Below are 21,815 nucleotides of genomic sequence, written 5' to 3' on the forward strand. Positions count from 1 at the left end.
TTTGCAAAAGTGCTCAGATGTTTTCAGAGATTTCAGTAGCTCTGCTAACAGTCAGCATGCAGAGTGCACCGAGGGGGTTACGTCAACCGGTTTGTTTACATATTCCACTCTCCGTGTTCCACATGTTGCATTCGCAGATTCGCATTTTCACCGAACGATCGTCTCTTTCCGCCTGGTCTTGTGTCTCTGTGCTTCTGTAACATAAAGAACGAGCTGACATGTTTCTCAGGACACCAGCGATCAGCTCAGCAGGCCCTCAGTTTACCTGCATGCGTCCTCCTCACCTGTCAGCTGTTTAACACCTGCTGCTAATTCAAGAAACACGCCCACGTTACCTGGTGATAGTCACAGTTTAACTGGGCAGCCGGTGCTTGATATAACGCAATGTCAGCGCATTTTTCTGCACAACATAAGTAAATATAGTATTTTTCCCGAGCGCAGAGCTGCTGGAGCTTGTTTCCTTACAGAGGACTTTATAGGCGAACCCACTTTATCGGCAGCTGATGTCCAATCTGCACACAGCTTTGAAACCTCACCTGAGTTTTAGCTCTCAGTGGTTAAACGCTGGACTTAATTCACTCAGGTTTTGTCTGTCGGGTCACGTTTACTTCGCTGTTTTATTTACAACTGAGCAAATCGGTTTGGCTCAAATTAAAGTTATGTTTCATAACTGCAGAGTTTTACAGACGTTTAATGGTTCACTGGCACATGTGTTAGACTGAACTAACACATGTGCCAGTGTTAGTTCAAGGCATGGCTGAGGACTGTGAGAACAATTCAATTCAACTGACATGAATTGATTCAGGTGTTTTGACCCTGGGTGATATCTAAAACCTGCAGGACATGGCCCCTGAGGACTGGAGTTGGACACCCCTGGATTAGGTGTTGTTTATTATCAGTTGAAAATGTAGAGGATGTTACCTGTCTAATTTGGCTTCATACATGCATGTTGGTTGTGCAGCTCTCTGTTATGAGCTTATCCAAATTCCTTAATGAACATAGGTGTAAAATGGGTCTGTGATGACCTGACAGGTGTTTTAGTGCCTAAGTCAAACCAGAAACAGTTAAATCAAATACTTAAACAAAATGAAACTGAACTTATCTTTTTTTAATGTTTATTTGTGTTTTTCAAACCAACAACTGAATAAAAATAAAAATCAATGAAAAGTTAGGTACAGGTATGAATATTTGCAGTGTGGTTATGCTGCTCAAAGACAACCATGTAGTTTTCAGTGGGTGAACCTGTTAAGTGTCAGTTTTATATCATGAGGCTCAAATACAATGATTAGAGTTTTCTAATGTGTGAATTTAGTTGCCATGACACTGACTGACACTGTTTCCTCCACTAAGATCACAGAGTGGCTTTCATTGAATAAATCACAATATTACACAATTTTTCTTTTTCTTTCTTTTTTCAGCTTCAAGTCTGGCACTGTGTTGTTGGGCTTCCCATAGTTTTCGATGGGCGTCTTCAGCGTCTCTTTGACGCTGTTCCTGTATTGTTTTCAACATGTCTTGAAGCTGCCTTTGCCTCTCTGCACTCTCTGCACTTTCCTCCTCTCTCTCTTTCTGCTCCTTCTCTCTCTCATTCTGGAGTTGTTCAGTGATTTTCTCCATCTCTTTCTCATATTTCTCCTGGATTTTCTTCTCCAGTTCTTCTCTTTCTCTGCGTATTTGCTCCTCTTTCTCTTTCAGGACTCGTTGTTTCTCCTCCTCGATTTCTCTCTCAGCCTCTTGGAACATCTCATTGGTGTAGTGGCTTCCTCCGTTCTTCTGAACTATACTTCTGATCTTCATGAGCAACTCGGTGACCTGAGCTCGGTCATTCTTCTTGTTATTGAAGACGTGGTACTGGCCATTACATCTGGCCACGAGTTCCTGCAGCTCTAAGTTTTCCCCCAAGAACTCCTCTATAGATGTGTCCTCAAGTTGATCCCCACCAGTAAAGAGAACCATGCTGTATTTGTCTGCTGCCTGGCCAAAGGCTTCTTGAATTTTCTGAACCGTCAGCATTTCCTCTTCAGTGTATCTGCCCAACTTGATGACCACCAGAAAGATGTGAGGTCCAGGAGAAGCATAACCGATGCACTGGGAAAAATCTTTAGCTGCTTTATCCATGCCGAAGGTGGTGTCAAAGAGGCCTGGGGTGTCAATGACTGCAACCTTCTGCCCATCCACCACAGCTTCAGCTTTAGAACAGTGAACAGTTATCGACTTAGAACTGAACCTAGATGTGAAGAAGTCTGGTCCCAGAATGGTGTTTCCTGTGGCGCTCTTCCCACTGCCAGTCTTCCCCACCATTACAATCCTCAAAACTTCATCATTTCTCCTGATGGGCTCTGTGGACAAAGATCTGCATTTTAGAGAGTTCTATAACCCTGAAGAATTAAACTACATTACGATATAGGTATATTTCTTTTTGATATAACTGTGGCAATGAATGGTAAAAAAATCCCCAAAATATTTACATCGATCCATTCAAATACTTTGTTCTGTATATCCTAGTCTAATAGGTATAAGTCAGGGGTGTCCAAAGTCCGGCCCGCGGTCCATTTTTAATTGGCCCTCAAGTAATTTTATAAATAGAATAGAATATGGCCCGCACTTCAACTTTTGCTTGAGTGTATTGCACTTCTTAGTTTTAACACCAGGGGGAGCTACTGTTGATCAAGGCAGTTGCTCCACCAAAAAGGACAATCACAGAAGAAATTTACCCCAAGTTACCAAACATGACAGAACCAAAGAAGCAAAAGGTAGAAAGTGAGTGCAGAAAATTTCAGACACGGTGGGAGAGTGAATATTTCTTCAAAGAATTCAAGGGGACGTGTGTCTGTTTGATCTGCACTGAAACTGTGGCAGTTATGAAAGAGTATAATGTACGATGTCATTATGAAACTGTCACGGCGAGTGAGATGAGCCGTGTGGAAAATAAGGAAGGATCCAAATGCAGGCACTTGTACAGGTGATAGGGTGGTTTATTAAACACAAAAGAAAAGGACAAAACAGCAAACGGAGAACTGAACTATACTGGGTAAACTAAACTACAGAGCCTGAACAAGAGCACAAACCTGAACACGAATAGCAGAAGACGGAATGATGGAAGACGGCAGGGAGACACACAGATGACGCAGGGTGGATACACAGACGGACCAGCAACTACAATGACTGAAGACATGACTTAAATACACAGAGAAACACGGGGAGATTACACACAGGTGGGAGACACAGCTGGGAGTAATCAACAAGACGAGACAGAGGTAAAACTGAACACACTCACATGAGACGCGGACCTTCACAATAAAACAGGAAATGAGAACACAACACCAAGACGCAGACCTGACACTGAGAGACAGACAGAAAATGACACATGGAACTAAACCCACACAAAACATGAGAACACAAATCCTAAATACCAATAAACAGAAACATGGAACTCAATAACAATAATCATCATCACCACAAAATGAGAAAATCCAAAACACCAAGATAACAGAAACACAAAGTGTCAGAGAAACATAAGAAACAATCCATAATGCAAAAGTAACCAAAATATAATAAACTCAAAATACTGGGTCCAACGGACCCAGAACCGTGACAGTACCCCCCTCTAAGGGGTGGCTCCCGACAGCCCCAAACAAAAAAAAAACAAAAAAAACAAAACAGAACAGCAAAACCGAGCACCAGACCAGGGCGGGCGGAGGGGGTCAAGGACGGAGGGTCCGAAACAAAACACAAGGAGCACAAGAATCCAAAGCAGTCCAAAAACACGAAAACAGGTCAAGAACACAGGAAAACAAATCAAAAACCAAAACCAAACTAGAGCTCAACAAGAGTCCATGAACAATTCAGGGGGTCGACCCGGAGGTCGGCCATACAGGGGCCAAAACAGGTCAGGGGGTCGGCCATGCACACGGCAACGGCGGCGACGGACAAACAGTTCCGGAGGCCGACCGTGCACACGGCAGCGGCGGCGACGGGCAAACAGTTCCGGAGGCCGACCGTGCACACGGCAACGGCGGCCACTGAGCAGATCCGGAGGTCGGCTGCAATGCCAGCAGCGGCGACGATCCCTCTCAGGAGGCCGGCCTCGACGGCCATGATGCCCAATTAGAGGCCTGGAAAGTGGCCAGCAGAGGCGAGGCGGAACAGGACGAGTCGGGTTCCATGACGGCGTGGCAACCGCAGGGCCAGCCGATGGCGGAGCAGAAGGGGTGGACGAAGACACAGAGGCCGGGCCAGGCGTGGACGAGGCAGGGCCAGACGAGGCAGGACCAGGCGGGGACGAGGCAGGGCCAGACGAGGCAAGACCAGACTTGGACGAGTCAGGACCAGACTTGGACGAGGCAGGGCCAGGCGTGGACGAGTCTGACGAGGCAGGGCTAGACGAGGCAGGGCCAGGCGTGGACGTGTCCGACGAGGCAGGACCAGGCGAAGGCGGAGCAGAAGCGGAACCTGACGGCAGCGAAACAGCTGCGGAACCAGACGGCAGCGAGACGGCTGCGGAACCAGACGGCAGCGAGACGGCTGCGGAACCAGACGGCAGCGAGACGGCTGCGGAACCTGACGGCAGCGAGACGGCTGCGGAACCTGACGGCAGCGAGACGGCTGCGGAACCTGACGGCAGCGAGACGGCTGCGGAACCTGACGGCAGCGAGACGGCTGCAGGCGATGATGCTGCAGGTGTGGATGAAGCTGCGGCTGCAGGCGTGGATGAAGACACGGGGGCCGGACCAGGCGTGGATGAAGACACGGGGGCCGGACCTGACGTGGATGAAGACACGGGGGCCGGACCTGACGTGGATGAAGACACGGGGGCCGGACCTGACGGCAGCGGGACGGCTGCGGAACCTGACGGCAGCGGGACGGCTGCAGGCGTGGATGAAGCTGCGGCTGCAGGCGTGGATGCTGCAGGCGTGGATGAAGCTGCAGGCGTGGATGGAGCTGCAGGCGATGATGCTGCAGGCACGGGGAATAGTTCAGCAGGTGACCGCTGAACCGACTTCCCCGGACCGTCAGCTGACATGAGGATGTGCTGGCTGGGTCCTCCAGGGCCCCCAGCAGACGAGGCGTGGTGCTGGGTGGGCTCCTCTGACCCACCAGCAGACGTGGCATGAGGCTGGACGGGCGACTCGGACCCACCAGCAGACGTGGCATGAGGCTGGACGGGCGACTCGGGCCCTCCAGCAGACGACACTTGAGGCTGGACGGGCGACTCGGACCCTCCAGCTGACTTGGCTTGAGGCTGGACGGGCAACTCGGACCCTCCAGCAGACGAGACCTGGGGCTGGCTGGGTTCTCCCGAACCCCCAGCTGACGAGACCTGGGGCTGGCTGGGTTCTCCCGAACCCCCAGCTGACATGGCTTGAGGCCGGACGGGCGACTCGGGCCCTCCAGCTGACGTGGCTTGAGGCCGGACGGGCGACTCGGGCCCTCCAGCTGACGTGGCTTGAGGCCGGACGGGCGACTCGGGCCCTCCAGCTGACGTGGCTTGAGGCCGGACGGGCGACTCGGGCCCTCCAGCTGACGTGGCTTGAGGCTGGCTGGGTTCACCTGAACCCCCAGCTGACGTGACTTGAGGCTGGCTGGGTTCACCTGAACCCCAGCTGACGTGACTTGAGGCTGGCTGGGTTCACCTGAACCCCCAGCTGACGTGACTTGAGGCTGGCTGGGTTCTCCAGAACCCCCAGCTGACGACACTTGAGGCTGGCTGGGTTCTCCAGAACCCCCAGCTGATGACACTTGAGGCTGGCTGGGCTCCTCTGAACCCCCAGCTAACGTGGCTTGAGACTGGACGGGCTCCTCGGGCCCTCCAGTGGAAGCAGACACTGGGGCAGCAGGTGCGCAGACCTCTGCCGGTGTGGACACTGGCTGGAACTGAGCAGCACAGTGGCTAGACTCAGGCAGCAACAGTGGGATGCAGTCCTCAGAGGGCTGAAAGTGTTCCCCAATACACTCAGCAGAGGACGGAGGCGGACGGGTGAACTCACTTGAGCTCTCAGGGGGCGCTGAGAGCCGAGACTGCTCTGGTGAGTACCCCAGTGAAACTGCTGGCGCTGGCGTCTTGACCTCTAGGGGTCCAGAGTCAGCTGGTGAGTGACACCCAGCCTCTGGGGAGGCCCTAGAGGGACTAACTGTCACAGAGGTGGCCAGCTTAAGAGAACCAGCAGATGTAATGGTGAAGTGTGTTCCCTGCTTAGCATGAGACAGTGAGGATGGTGGCTGAATGGGTGAGTGAGCTGACTGAACTGAGGGCAGCGTTACAGGCCTGGCATTTGACTGGGATGGAAGTGAGGACGGGATAAAGGAGCGGACACGGTCATAAACTTGGAACGAGGATTCCGAACAGGCAGCCTTAGAAGCTCCGGGCATGGGTGAGACGGGGAAATCATGGTTATCCTCAGTAGAAACACAAAAAACAGCCCCAGAAACCACAGTCACAGAAGCAACAGAATCAACAAAAGTGTCCCTCTCACTCACCACAGCCGGCTGCTCTGACATTCTGAATTCCGGCTGTGGGGTGCCGCGCCGACGGCGTGAACGTCGCTTCCTCCGTGGAGACGGCTCCGACGGGCCGGGTAACTCTTCATCCGGCGGTACGGACGGCACGTCCTCCGTTGAAGCGAGCGGGCGAGCAGTGACGGCGGGGGGGTGAAGGTGTAGTTCGTGGAGAATGAAGTTTTGAACAAGCGGGTGGAGTGAGTCCAATAGCCAGGGATAATCGGAGATAAGCTGTTGTAGCTTGTCCTCCACAGCATAGAGAAACGCTTCTCCCTCATGGTTTAGCCACAGGTTGATTAACTTGGTAGCTGAGTCCGTTATGAGCTTTCGAAGCTCCGTGGGTGGGGTGAATGCCGCTGGATCCATAGCTGGCTGGTCCGTACTGTCACGGCGAGTGAGATGAGCCGTGTGGAAAATAAGGAAGGATCCAAATGCAGGCACTTGTACAGGTGATAGGGTGGTTTATTAAACACAAAAGAAAAGGACAAAACAGCAAACGGAGAACTGAACTATACTGGGTAAACTAAACTACAGAGCCTGAACAAGAGCACAAACCTGAACACGAATAGCAGAAGACGGAATGATGGAAGACGGCAGGGAGACACACAGATGACGCAGGGTGGATACACAGACGGACCAGCAACTACAATGACTGAAGACATGACTTAAATACACAGAGAAACACGGGGAGATTACACACAGGTGGGAGACACAGCTGGGAGTAATCAACAAGACGAGACAGAGGTAAAACTGAACACACTCACATGAGACGCGGACCTTCACAATAAAACAGGAAATGAGAACACAACACCAAGACGCAGACCTGACACTGAGAGACAGACAGAAAATGACACATGGAACTAAACCCACACAAAACATGAGAACACAAATCCTAAATACCAATAAACAGAAACATGGAACTCAATAACAATAATCATCATCACCACAAAATGAGAAAATCCAAAACACCAAGATAACAGAAACACAAAGTGTCAGAGAAACATAAGAAACAATCCATAATGCAAAAGTAACCAAAATATAATAAACTCAAAATACTGGGTCCAACGGACCCAGAACCGTGACAGAAACCAAACATCAGGCCTATGCATCCTACACTGGTGCTGAGCGAGAGCAGAAATGAAAGCAAATGGTAGCTATCCTGCGGGGTCAGCAACAGTATTTTTTCGTGCTCAAATTGTCCAGGAAAAGGCTCCAATAGCAGCTATGAGGTCGCCCAACTCATCGCAAGACATGGCAAGCCTTTTTCAGATGGAGACCTCATAAAACGCTGCCTCGTTAAAGTCACCGAAATAATGTGCCCGGAAAAAGTGCAGGACTTCAACAACGTCAGCATGTCCAGAAATACAGTTGTGCGACGCATTGAAGACTCGCCAGCCAACATTAAACTGCAACTGTCTGATAAAGCTGTGCTTTTGATTTTTACTCCATCGCATGCGATCCGAGCACTGATGCCACAGACACCGCACAACTAATGTTTTTTGCGGGGACTGGACGAGAGCACGAGCACTTTAGGTGAGTACAAAATATATTCCACAGTACCCGTGTGTTAATATGCATGCATGTGCAGGTACACGTGCTTCAAATATCAATAATGCGCATCAATTCTGTCACTACCCTGCTTTTGCGCACCACTTTCTTATATGCGTTTTTCTTGTTAACACACAGAGTACACACCGCTGTGCACAGCGCACGCACACGCAAAGTCAGCTGATCTCATCTGATGCAGATCTGCTCCTTGATCAAGTGACATTTGTCCGGATTTTTGGCACGAGTGGTGTACAATGAGCACCGCCGCTGGATGGCCCGATTTACATACCCAGCGCAGCTGATACTCACCAGAATAATTTACTAAAATTATATGTACTCCTGTTATTAAGTCCAGTTCAGTCTGTTAATGTTGATAACCGTTTCAAATGAACGTTAACAGGTGTGTTGCTAAGCCTAAGAACTTAAATAACAAACTTGAAATGTACCCGTCCCATTTTCCCCTTTATTGTTTTTTCTCTGTGCTGTAAATCTTCCGTCTAAGAAGAAATCTGCTGCTGTTCTGAGAATGAGCTACCAAAGCTTTTTCTGAATAAATTAATAAAGATCCATTTATGGAAAGCTGTGATGAAGGCAGTTTTGTCTTTAATTATATTCAACAATATAACACATTTGACCACTTTTAAATGATTTTTCTAACTTTAATACGCTACAGTTAAGGTTATATACCTAATTTCTAGTAAGTGGCCCAGCCCCTCCTATATTTTTATGTATGTGGCCCTCAGTGAAAAAAGTTTGGACACCCCTGGTATAAGTGAACAGATTATGCAGTACCCGAACTTATCTAAGACCCAGAAACAAAATCAATCAATCAATCAATAAAATACAACACTCTACCATATCCACCTGAGAACCAGCCTGTTCATTCATGTCCATAACTTATTTGAGCTACTCTACTAATTCCTGATGTCCTAAATGGAGGAAAGTCTGGGTGGCCACTTATAGCTCCAACGAGGAAGGAAATCACCCCCCAAAAAAAAGATTCAATGGGAAGATTCTAGTGATGGGATTTCCGGCTCTTTTTAGAGAACCGGCTCTTTCGGCTCGGCTCACTAAAAAGAGCCGGCTCTTTCAGCTCCGAACCAGCTCTTCAGGTTGTTTTGTTGCTTTAATTAATTAATTATTTACAATAATATAAAATTATGCACAAAAGGAATTACTAATGTAAAAAAAGTGGTTTTATTTATATATGTTTATATATAAATATTTACGGTGGCCCCTAGAGACAAAGCACGTACAAACTTCAAAGCACAGCTACTTAGATCACTTAAATTACACAATTGAAAGCATACTTGTATGGATTGTGTATTTATACACAAACACTCATATATATTCAAATAATTAAAAAAAAAAAGTTCATTTACCTGTTACTACCACACACCAAATCCAGTTGTTGGTACTTGCTGGCTTGTGTAGCCACTAGGTAACAAAAGCTTAACACTGCGGCTAGCATTCTGGAGCACTTCTGTTGTGTTTTGTACGTGTTTTGGAGTTTTTACGTGCTTCTGAGTTTTTATGTGTTTTGGAGTTTGTACGTGCTTCAGGGTTCGTACGTGTTTTGAAGTTTGTACATGCTTTGTCTCTAGGGGCCACCGTAAATATACTTTTATTTATTCACTCCACATAAAATGTAATAAATAAATCATATAATACAAAAACGAACTATTCACAGTTCAACTTTTAACTATTTAAATTTTCAGTTTCTTCCTTTTAAATTTTAAATTTAAAGTGAAACAACACAAAACACTGCAAACCACAACACAATTAAATATAAATTAAAATATGAAAACAAAAAGAAGATGCACATTCTCTGTCATATGGGCCTGCATGAGTAGTAATATACCTGGACCTTTTTTTGCCCCCTCCACCCCCACCCCACTTCCCCTTTTCCCCCACCACTTCCCCTTTCCCTATATACCTGTACCTTTTTTGCCCCCCACTTCCCTTTTCCCCCTGTTAAGGTGAATTGTTAAATGTTTGTCATTTTTATTCTTACCATTTGTACTTTAACTGTGTGTTGAAAGGAATTCTTTTGTTCTCCCCTCCCCAGATTCTCGAGGTTCTGAGTGGGGGGCTGTAGTGTTTTATCACAGGCAAACATCCTTGTGAAGGTCTGATGTGGTAAAACTTCCTGCCCTTTGTATGGCTTCACTGTGTTATCTAGGGTGAACCATAGATTGGGTGTGGGGAGGTTACCCTCTTTATGACCTTTTTGGTCAGCAGCTCACACACACACACACACACACACACACACACGGTATTCTTTGTTCACATGCATACCTATATAAGATGTCATATGTTAATGAACCTATGCATATTCATGTAACCACAATAAAAGAGCAGTGTTATGGGAGAGCGGACGAGAGCGACTGGGGTCAAGCGAAGGAACGGTGCCTGTCCAGTTCTCTCCCGTGCACGTGAAACATAAAGAATGTTGCCTACTCGTGTCTTGCTTGTTGTGTAATCACATTGCCTTCAACGTTCCAGCGAATAGGTTCAAGCTACAAACCTATCACCCCCCACTTCCCCTTTTCCCTCACCCCCTCCCCTTTCCCCCTGCGCGTCCATGTGAGTGCGTGTGAGCGTGAACGGACTTTTGCTCGTGCATGTGAGTTCGGGGGTCATATGAGTTTACATTTGTTTAATAGCGTTTTATTTAATGAGACCATTATGTGTTTTAATTAAACTGTTTTTAAAGGATTGTATAGGTCTCAGCGCTCTGTTATTTACACATAGATGATTTATTTTAGCTAGTTTAGGAGCATTTTACTTTTTCTTTAGCGCTTCGAACAGTCACAGGAGCAAATAGTTTTAAACAGAGCACCACAAACAACATGTATTCTTTTAGAAATCAACTTTGCTTGTGATACTTCTAAAAAACCGTGTATTCCCACACAACATTTAATTTAACTAGTTTAGGAAGATTTCACTTTTCTAATAGTTTCATAGGCTAATAGTTTTCAAAGAGAGTGCCACAAATAACAGGTATCCCTTTAGAAATAAACTGTGATACTTCTAAAAACACATATCCCCACACAGTGTTTAATTTAACTAGTATAGGAGCATGCCACATTTCTTTAGCGCTCTGAAAGACACAGAGGCTAATAGTTTTTAAACAGAATACCACAAGCAGCAGGTATTCCTTTAGAAATAAACAGGGATACTTCTAAAACTACATATTCTTAACTCTGCAACAGTTAGACAGAGGGGTTACAGTTAGACCCCCTACAGTCAGCAGAAGAAGTCATAAAAAAGAGTCATCCTTATCAAGAGCATCCCAGCACTCACACATCCCAACTGTAGTTCCATAGTTTTCCATTACAAAACAGTTCCTTTATCTTATCTTATCATGTCAGAGGCCAACTGAAACCAAATCCACCTATATAAAAACATCCCATCAGACACACAGTATTTTCCTCAGCACTTCACAACTGCCGCAAGGTATAGCGTTTTAACTTTTTATTTTTTCGGATCCCAGACACAGCGGTGTGAGGTAGTTAGCACACAGTTTGGACGTGTAGAAAACATCGTTTGTTTGTTTGGAACACACCAGCAGAGAGGTAGAATTCATAGCTGTTCATAAGAGTTTAATTTAATCAAACCTCATTTTACGGATCTAAGCGGCTCCTCATCACTACCCAATTCACCATTTTATTTAAATATCAGAATTTTCGGAATGATGATCCAAGCGGGACACAGAGGCTGCTAGTTTTAACACACCAGAATGCAAATATAAATAAAAGCCTGACTATCCAGAGAGCCTAGCTGCAGCGACACCTTTCTTTCACACGGATGCCTGGATGTGCGTTGGAGCTGCCTTTGCTACCCGCACACAGCGTTTCTGACCTACAGGCGTTGCTTATACAATAGAGAAAAGCAACAATACAGCGTGTTTCTCTGCTCCAAGACATCGGGGGGCCTTTCACACGGTAAGCATGTCTGTTATACCCAGTGCATAAATGTCTGTATGTCAGCGCTGATTATTCAAACCCTGTTTAAAATGTGACACGTATGTTGTCCGAAAACAAATCCTCTAAATTTGCAAAGTTACTGATTTAAAAATATATTTTTGGGGGCGCTAGTGAGCAGCGGTAGGATGTAGACGCGCTTTTCAGAGCTCTCCACCAAAACTCAGATTTTTACTGAACACCACCATAAATTCTTACACAGGCGGATACTTTTTGCGGGTGAATGTTTCCAGGCTGATCTACGCTGTCCATTTTTGTGCAATGAGACCGAAAACGAACCCTCCAAGCAAGAATAAAACCATCGAGGGCTATGTTAGCAACACCACTAGCGGGGCTAATGCTAGCACCAGTAGCCCTACCGAACCAGAGGCTGCCCCCCACGAAGACAGAACCTACACCCTATGCAAGGAGATGTGTCGGGAAATGGCCATGTCTATAATGGGGAAGATTGACGAGCGGTTTGATACTTTTGAGGCTAGATTTCAGTCGCTCCTTTCGGAGCAGAAAGACATGAAAAACCGCATGGAAAGTCAAGAACAAGCGACGTGTGCCTTGGACGAGCGCGTAGAAGCGCTAGAAGCCAAATGTTCGGACCTAACTCAGCACGCCAACCAACTCAAAACCAAACTCCAGGACTTAGAGGCCCGCTCTCGCAGACACAGTATCAAAATTGTCGACATACCTGAGGACGAGAAAAAAGGAATGCCCACTGACTTTGTTTCTAGGCTTATCCCGGAGTTGCTGGGAAAGGAGCACTTTCCACATCCGATAAAAGTTGATCGTGCACACCGCGCAAAGCGAAACCAACTGCAGGTGCTAAACCACGCACTATCCTGGCCCGCATTCATCATTTTCAGGAGAAGGAGCTGATCCTGCGTCGCTGCAGGATGCAAAAAGGCTGCGAGTATAAAGGAAACAAGGTGATGATATTTCCAGACTACACCAACGAAGTGATGAACCAGCGTCGCGCTTTTAATGGTGTGATGCAAACCCTGCGCAGTGATGGAATCAAGCACACACTACGTTACCCGGCAAGGCTCTATGTATACTGGCGTGACGGACAAGCACCGTCAATCTTCAACGACGCAGATGAGGCGGCACGCTGCATTAAAGGACACGGGTCGACTATGAGAAATTAAGGTCTTAGTTTAAGGTAACTGTAGTGGTTCTGACTGCAGGAATGCCTGAGCAATATTAAGACTCATAACTTTAAAAGACACCATGCTAAGAACTGGCTTTGGACTTTCAAGTACAACATTATACCAACAACTTTAGATGAGACATCCTTACTGGTTTAGCATTTTCTCAGTGAATGATGTTTGCTTTTTCTATTACATTGTGGTGGTAATTCATAGCACATTTATGTTTTTATTCTGAGTGGTGGGCGTGAAGATATCTTGCCATTTGCCCGGCAGCTCCCTTCGAAGTGAAGAGGGGATGTTATGCGTCAGGTTCCGGGGGACGCGTTTTTTGGGGAAGGGGTGGGTTATGTTTTGATTCGTTCTTGTTCTACAGCTCAGGTGCACTAGTTTCATTACTGCCAGTTTATGACTTTTGGTCATTTTGTATGAACAATGTCACTCCTTATCATTTCTCTTTTTTTCATTTTTCCCCACTATAATGGCTAGGTCACAGGCTAGTATACAAATGGGAAACAGAGATTTGCAGCTTGTATCATGGAATGGTAGAGGGCTTGGTTCAGTTGTCAAAAGGGGTAAAGTATTTAAACATTTGAAATCTCTTTGTGCAGATGTAATTTTTCTGCAAGAAACCCATATAAAATCTACAATGCGGCATGTTTTGAAATGTAACTGGATATCTCAAATATATCAGTCACCCTTTACATCACATGCCAGGGGGGTAGCCATACTATTTAAGAAAAATGTCCCATTTCAACTAAAATCCGTAATCAACGATCCTCAGGGACGATACATAATGGTTTCAGGGATGATAGCTTCTCTCCCGTTAGCCCTACTAAATATTTACGGCCCAAACACAGATGAGCCTATGTTTTTCAGAAAGGTGTTTGACTTGCTACCGGATGATACTGACTCAAATATAGTAATAGCAGGAGATTGGAACTGCTATTTAGACCCTTATCTTGATCGGCTGTCATCTCGCCCTCCCCTAGAGATTGCCTCTGTGCGGCTTCTGAATAATCTTTCTAAAGCTAGAAATTTAGTAGACATTTGGAGACTTCAACATCCCACTGATAAAGATTACTCCTTTTACTCTGGCGTCCACAAATCCTACAGTCGAATTGATTATTTTTTGGTCAGTTCAAGCCTTATTTCTCAAATTTCAAATTCCAGATATCATAACATTTTGATTTCTGATCACAGTCCCACATCTATATCACTGAGTCGTAGTTTGCCTAAAGTGAACTATTCCTGGCGTTTCAACCCAACCCTTCTCAGTGACGAAAAGTTTATTAAATATATTACACCCAAACTCAGGGACTTTCTTGACTCAAATGACAACGGAGAGGTCTCTGACTCAACACTGTGGGAAACATTAAAAGTTGTAATGCGTGGCGAAATTATTTCCTATAGCTCAGGCCTCAAAAAGGAGAAGATGAAGCGACTTTCTGAAATTAATAGTGCCATTCCTCGTCTAGAAAGGGCTTACCAGAATTCTAAATCACCTGAGGATTACAGAGAATTATTAAAACTCAAATACGAATACAATGCAATTATGAGTGACCAGGTTACCAATCTACTACTGAAGCTGAAACATAAATATTTTGAGATTGGAGACAAACCCAGTAAATTGCTAGCGCAACAACTGAAAGGAACACAAGCTTCGAGAGCAATTCACAAAATAAGATCTAAATCTGGTGCTTTTCTAACAAACCCTATAGAAATTAATAAGCGCTTCAGAGAGTTCTATCAGGAGTTGTACTCTTCCCAGCTGAACGTACCACAGTCTGCCTTAAATGACTTTTTTGATTCTCTCTGTCTGCCTAGACTAAATGAAGCTGCCAGAGATCAACTCGATTCGGACTTTACATTGCAAGAAGTGGTAGCTGCTATTAAGTCATTTGCATCTGGGAAGGCTTCAGGCCCTGACGGTTTTGGCATAGAATTTTATAAGAAATTTTCTGATGGTCTTGCTTCATTCTTGCTTAGGATGATGCGTGATTCTAAAAACAGGGGCGTACTACCCCAAACTCTGTATGAAGCAAATATTTCGTTAATCTTAAAGAAAGGCAGAGATGACTTAGATCCTGCTAACTTCAGGCCAATTGCTCTTCAAAATTTTGATCGAAAAGTGATAACCAAAATTTTAGCAACTACATTGAACAAGTACCTGACCTCCATTATTCACCCTGATCAAACGGGATTTATCCCTGGCAGACTTTCTTTTTTCAATGTTAGACGTCTTCTCAACACCATCTATTCTGACCATGGTAGTTCGGGAGGAGCAGCAATTTTAGCTCTTGATGCACACAAAGCCTTTGATCAGGTTGAGTGGTTTTATATGTTCGAGTCATTACGGAAGTTTGGGTTTGGTGAAATATTTATATCTTGGGTAAAATTAGTATACGCAAATCCAATCTGTTCAGTTCTCACAAATGGAGAGAGGTCGGCGCCATTTCCTTTGCAGCGCTCTGTTCAGCAGGGCTGCCCCCTGTCCGCCGCTCTATTTGCTCTGGCATTAGAGCCCCTTGCGATTAAGATAAGAGCACATCCAAAACTACAAGGGCTCTTGGTCGGAGGGGTTGAAACTGTTATTAGTTTGTACGCAGACGACGTACTATTATACCTGCGTAATGCAGAAGAATCTGTACCATCCCTTCTTAATCTGGTCACCTCATTTGGCAAAATTTCAGGATATACAATTAACTGGGTTAAAAGTGAACTTATGCCTCTGTCTAAAACCGGTTCGCCGAGTTTTCTTTGTAATGTTCCATTCAAAATAGTTAACGACCATCTCACATACCTTGGATTAACTGTTCCTAAAGATCCCAAATTAATTTTTAGCTTGAACTTTGCTGAATTCTTATCAAGATTAAAGCATAACATTGAGTCGTGGAAAATTCTTCACCTATCTATGGTTGGTCGTATAAATTCCATAAAAATGGTCTCTCTTCCTAGATTTCTGTATCTTTGCCAAAATCTTCCTATTTATCTCACTTCCTCTTTCTTTAAGGAGTTGGACTCGATTATTACTTCTTACATATGGAACAACAAGAATCCTAGGATTTCAAAACTACATCTACAAAAATCCAAATTGGAGGGAGGCCTGAGTTTACCAATATTTAAACATTATTACTGGGCTGCAAATCTAAGAGCCTTGACCTTCTGGCAACAGACATCCTCAGATCTTGGTAACTTCAACATCCCCTTTGGGTTAAAATGGAGGCTGGCATTGTGAGGGACTCCTCCCTAGAGGCCCTGCTTTTCTCAAAAGTAGGGAGGGCTGAGAGTCTTAAGAAACTGGGGTTTGTTCCGAAACAATCTGTGCGGATTTTAAACCAAGTTAGAGGTTTTTTTGAACTGCCAAACTCCTCTGTGCAGGCACCAATATGTGATAACCATGCCTTTTTGCCTACTTGGGGTGATAAATCCTACTATGTTTGGAAGGAGAAGGGCTTAATCAAATTCAAATCTTTATATAGATGGAAAATTTGCATCATTTAATCAGCTAAAGCAAAAATTCGATTTACCACATTCACATTTTTACCGTTACCTACAAGTCAGGCATTTTACGCAATCCAATATGAAGAATTACCAAGATGTTCCACATGAACATAACCTTTTTAAGGTCTTCCTGAGCCCTCCTTACTCCAAACATTTGATTTCTACATTTGTACATTTGTTTGATGACAGCATTGAAGTGCAGACTACGAGGATAAGAGACGCTTGGAGGGAGGATTTGGGCATAGAAATATCAGAATCGATGTGGGACAAATGCCTATCAAAAATTCATTCCTGCTCTGTTAACAGCAGACATCAATTAATACAATTTAAAATTGTCCATCGGCTACATTATTTCAAGGTTCGACTACACAAAATTTATCCTTCAACTTCCCCCATATGTGACAGATGTAAAACATCAGAGTGCACATTGGCTCACGCTTTTTGGCATTGCCCCTCATTGACCAATTTTTGGTCCAAAATATTTGATTGGTACTCTAAAGCTTATGGAATTTCCATCTCACCCAATCCAGAAATTGCAGTTTTTGGCTGTGTACGTTCCAGAACTATCCCTGCGACTGTGCGGGTGCCAATCGACCTCGGAATGATGATTGCGAAAAGACTTATTCTAAAGGAATGGAAGTCCGCTGCTCCTCCCTCCTGACATGTTATCAGTCATTCAACTGGAAAAAGTTCGATACCTGCAAACACCTGCAGCAAATGTTTTCTCAAAATCCTGGACTCCGTTTTGTACTCACCTTGAGAAAGCTCACATTGTATAAACGTGTTTATTACATATCCATGACATTTAATTCATTATGGATACTGGCAGTTTCTAATTTCAATGTTTTTTTTCTTTTTTTCTTTTGTCTTTCACTATTGATTATTATTACTGTGCTATTTCTTGTCCTATCATCTCAGCGCCCGAGCTGTACACACACACACACACACACAGACAGAAGAAGAAGAGGGGATAGTTTTACTATGCATCATAAAAACGCAATCATTCATCTTCCTTTCTGTTCTCACTGCAAACTATAAAAGGAATCTGGATTTAAATAGAACATAGTAGTGATAGATTAAGTGCAGGAAACACTAGTATAAGGTGTCTATGGAACAAATCTCCTTCAGCGTTCAAATGACCAAAGTGAGGACTACAAGCGTTTCTCTCAGTTGGTTGTGTTTAGGGAAAAAGCAGCTAAATACACTGAGACTGCTCCACATTGTTAGTGAGTTAACTCTGGATGTCTGTAGGTTTTGTCAAACTTGGAGTGAACAAAAGCAGAAAAACAGTAAAAGATGCAGACGGTGAAAGTTTGGTTTATTTTATGAATACAATGAAACATTTTACAGTCCACGGAGCAAAGTAGCATACGTGATAAATAGATACATATAACACGGACAGTGAGAAGTAAAACTCGTCGTCTTACCACATGTTATATTGTGTAAGCTTAAAATAAACCACAGAAATTAGTGTTTAGTGTTTTAAAGTCATCTATTAAAAACATGAGTCAACATTACTGAAGTGACACTTTAATGATGCTTCATATCATCGTGTTTATGATGATAAAACATGTTCTCTCATTAGTAGATGTCTGCGCTGTCACTTGTCATGAAAATGTCCAGAGCCCGGGTTCAAGCTTCCTCTTCAATTACCACTGATCATTAATTGGGCGCACAAAAGATTTGTTACATTGTCCCCATAAACATGTTTTTATAGAAATCATTGTGACACAAAATATTTAGATTCTTGTTTCACAATGTGCATGAACTCAAAATCTTTAGAGTTTCATATTCATAAAGTATCGCAAATAATACATTTATACCATTGTATGAGCTACACTACTTGTAAAAAATAAACTGATTGGTAATGCGTTTGAGAAAAGCTCCTGCTGTGACCTTCCTTCTGTGAGGGCACACACACTCACACACACACACACACACAGAGAGAGAGAGAGAGAGAGAGGGGGAGATCATTAATACAAAGGATTGGAGTCTGTTTTGGATTTTCACTTGTTGTTGGCTTTAATATGAACAGTCACATAAAATTCATTCCAATTTTTTGCCTTTGCTTCAATTAGGATGTTTCTTTAAATCTACAACACCTTCCTTTTCAAAAAGTTTACTGACATAGTAAAGAAGTAGCTAGGGAACTCAGTAAGTATGAGCAACAATAACTTAAGGACACTATCTCCAATAAAGAGGAATTCATCATCTGCAGTTCATCAAAAAGTGCCATATTAAAAACAATTCAGCAGACCCTCAGAGTGCGGATACAAACTGTTTTCAGCTGTAGAGGTAGAGGTACAATTCATGCACTTATCAAACACACAGTTTAGAGGCTTGCATTAGAGTGCATTGGTGCTTGGGCATCTTTTATTTAGCACGGTTGTACCATTGTGAATGTAGCTATATAAATAAATACGCTCAAGAGTCTATCGTATGTTTGTCATGCAACTAAAAATTTGAAAATATATTTTCAAATCAGTAACTTTGCAAATTTAGAGGATTTGTTTTCAGACAACATATGTGTCACATTTTAAACAGGGTTTGAATAATCAGCGCGGACATACAGACATTTATGCACTGGGTATAACAGACATGCTTACCGTGTGAAAGGCCCCCCGATGTCTTGGAGCAGAGAAACACGCTGTATTGTTGCTTTTCTCTGTTGTATAAGCAACGCCCGTAGGTCAGAAACGCTGTGTGCGGGTAGCAAAGGCAGCTCCAACGCACATCCAGGCATCCGTGTGAAAGAAAGGTGTCGCTGCAGCTAGGCTCTCAGGATAGTCAGGCTTTTATTTATGTTTGCATTCTGGTGTGTTAAAACTAGCAGCCTCTGTGTCCCGCTTGGATCCTCATTCTGAAAATTCTGATATTTAAATAAAATGGTGAATTGGGTAGTGATGAGGAGCCACTTAGATCCGTAAAATGAGGTTTGATTAAATTAAACTCTTATGAACAGCTATGAATTCTACCTCTCTGCTGGTGTGTTCCAAACAAACAAACGATGTTTTCTACACGTCCAAACTGTGTGCTAACTACCTCACACCGCTGTGTCTGAGATCCGAAAAAATAAAAAGTTAAAACACTATACCTTGGGGCAGTTGTGAAGTGCTGAGGAAAATACTGTGTGTCTGATGGGATGTTTTTATATAGGTGGATTTGGTTTCAGTTGGCCTCTGACATGATAAGATAAGATAAAGGAACTGTTTTGTAATGGAAAACTATGGAACTACAGTTGGGATGTGTGAGTGCTGGGATGCTCTTGATAAGGATGGCTCTTTTTTTATGACTTCTTCTGCTGACTGTAGGGGGTCTAACTGTAACCCCTCTGTCTAACTGTTGCAGAGTTAAGAATATGTAGTTTTAGAAGTATCCCTGTTTATTTCTAAAGGAATACCTGCTGCTTGTGGTATTCTGTTTAAAAACTATTAGCCTCTGTGTCTTTCAGAGCGCTAAAGAAAAGTAAAATGCTCCTAAAACAGTTAAATCATCTATGTGTGTTTGTGACTAGTAGATAGTTATAGGACTAGTTGTATTAAAGGAACATTGTGGGGTTGATACAGTGCTCGTGTGGCTATGTGGGAATACACAGTTTTTAGAAGTATCACAGTTTATTTCGAAAAGAATACATGTTATTTGTGGTGCTCTGTTTAAAAAACTAATAGCCTCTGTGTGTCTTTCAGAGTGCTAAAGAAATGTGGCATGCTCCTATACTAGTTAAATTAAACACTGTGTGGGGATATGTGTTTTTACAAGTATCACAGTTTATTTCTAAAGGGATTGTAAGGACAAGAAAGAAATCGTGGACAAAACAGGACACACCCAAATAATCTTTAGTTACAATATTATAGTTAGTTAAATGGTCTGATTGTTCAAATATGTATTTTCTTTGATTGTTGTAAAATAATGTGTGCCCCAGTCTCCAAAAATGACATAGTGCAGAAAGGGTAGTTATTCCTCCGTTACACCACAAGAGGGAGTATCCCCTAAAATGAGCAGCTCTAGCGGGAGTAAATAAGCCCAGCCACTAACCATAAGGCAGTGCGCTTATAAGAGTTGTGTGAGACTGCAAAAGTGTGTAACGTTGTGCTATGTCTACATATATGTTTGCAGATACAGTAAAGGCGAACTCACAAAGCCACACTGGTTTCAATTCATTTTAATCCAAGTGTGCAACAGGATACCTGTTATTTGTGGCACTCTCTTTGAAAACTATTAGCCTATGAAACTATTAGAAAAGTGAAATCTTCCTAAACTAGTTAAATTAAATGTTGTGTGGGAATACACGGTTTTTTAGAAGTATCACAAGCAAAGTTGATTTCTAAAAGAATACATGTTGTTTGTGGTGCTCTGTTTAAAACTATTTGCTCCTGTGACTGTTCGAAGCACTAAAGAAAAAGTAAAATGCTCCTAAACTAGCTAAAATAAATCATCTATGTGTAAATAACAGAGCGCTGAGACCTATACAATCCTTTAAAAACAGTTTAATTAAAACACATAATGGTCTCATTAAATAAAAAGCTATTAAACACATGTAAACTCATATGACCCCCCAACTCACATGCACGAGCAAAAGTCCGTTCACGCTCACACGCACTCACATGGACGCGCAGGGGAAAAGGGGAGGGGGTGAGGGAAAAGGGGAAGTGGGGGGAAAAGGGGAAGTGGGGTGGGTGGGGCAAAAAAGGTACAGGTATATTACTACTTGCATGAATAAACTTTCTGAATCCTTTATCATCCGCAACTGAAAATAGTTGTGGATGATTACTATACCTTTCTAATGTGACGTTGTTGTCCCTGGCTCTCTTTCTCTGTCTCTCCCTCCTGCTCTGTTCCTGTGCTGCTACTGCACAGGAACAGAGTAGTGTAACTACCGCCCCTCCCCCCTCTTCCCAGCGCAAAGCACAAGGCTCGCATGCGGAGTGAAGCGGAAAAAAACTGTGAGAGAGAGGGTGAGAGAAAGAAAAAAAAAAACAAAAAACCACGGCTCGCGTAGTTCATGTCAAAGATCCGGCTCTAAGAGCCATTTCGTTCGCGACCAACACATCACTAGAAGATTCTTTTTTCTTTGGTTCTCAGGAGGATATATTTGTATGTATCAAAGATATGTTTATTGCCAACATGTGAAAAGATTGGA

General features: G+C 43.7%; 2 protein-coding genes across 2 annotated transcripts; both read right to left on the reverse strand.

The window, feature by feature from the left end:
* Positions 1-1,377: 1,377 nt before the first annotated feature.
* Positions 1,378-21,482, reverse strand: LOC100700746 (GTPase IMAP family member 4-like). Its single transcript, XM_025899845.1, has 2 exons — positions 21,452-21,482; positions 1,378-2,339 (listed from the first exon to the last, which is right to left on the reverse strand). Exon 2 carries the CDS (start codon positions 2,299-2,301, stop codon positions 1,378-1,380), a length of 924 nt encoding a protein of 307 aa, XP_025755630.1. The 5' UTR covers positions 2,302-2,339; positions 21,452-21,482.
* Positions 3,418-5,629, reverse strand: LOC112842573 (nascent polypeptide-associated complex subunit alpha, muscle-specific form-like). The gene is made up of 3 exons (XM_025899367.1): positions 4,822-5,629; positions 4,561-4,791; positions 3,418-4,452 (listed from the first exon to the last, which is right to left on the reverse strand). Exons 1-3 carry the CDS (start codon positions 5,357-5,359, stop codon positions 3,824-3,826), a joined length of 1,398 nt encoding a protein of 465 aa, XP_025755152.1. The 5' UTR covers positions 5,360-5,629; the 3' UTR covers positions 3,418-3,823.
* Positions 21,483-21,815: the final 333 nt, after the last annotated feature.

The sequence above is a fragment of the Oreochromis niloticus genome, linkage group LG17, assembly GCF_001858045.2.
Source record: "Oreochromis niloticus isolate F11D_XX linkage group LG17, O_niloticus_UMD_NMBU, whole genome shotgun sequence".
Classification (NCBI taxonomy): Eukaryota; Metazoa; Chordata; class Actinopteri; order Cichliformes; family Cichlidae; genus Oreochromis; species Oreochromis niloticus.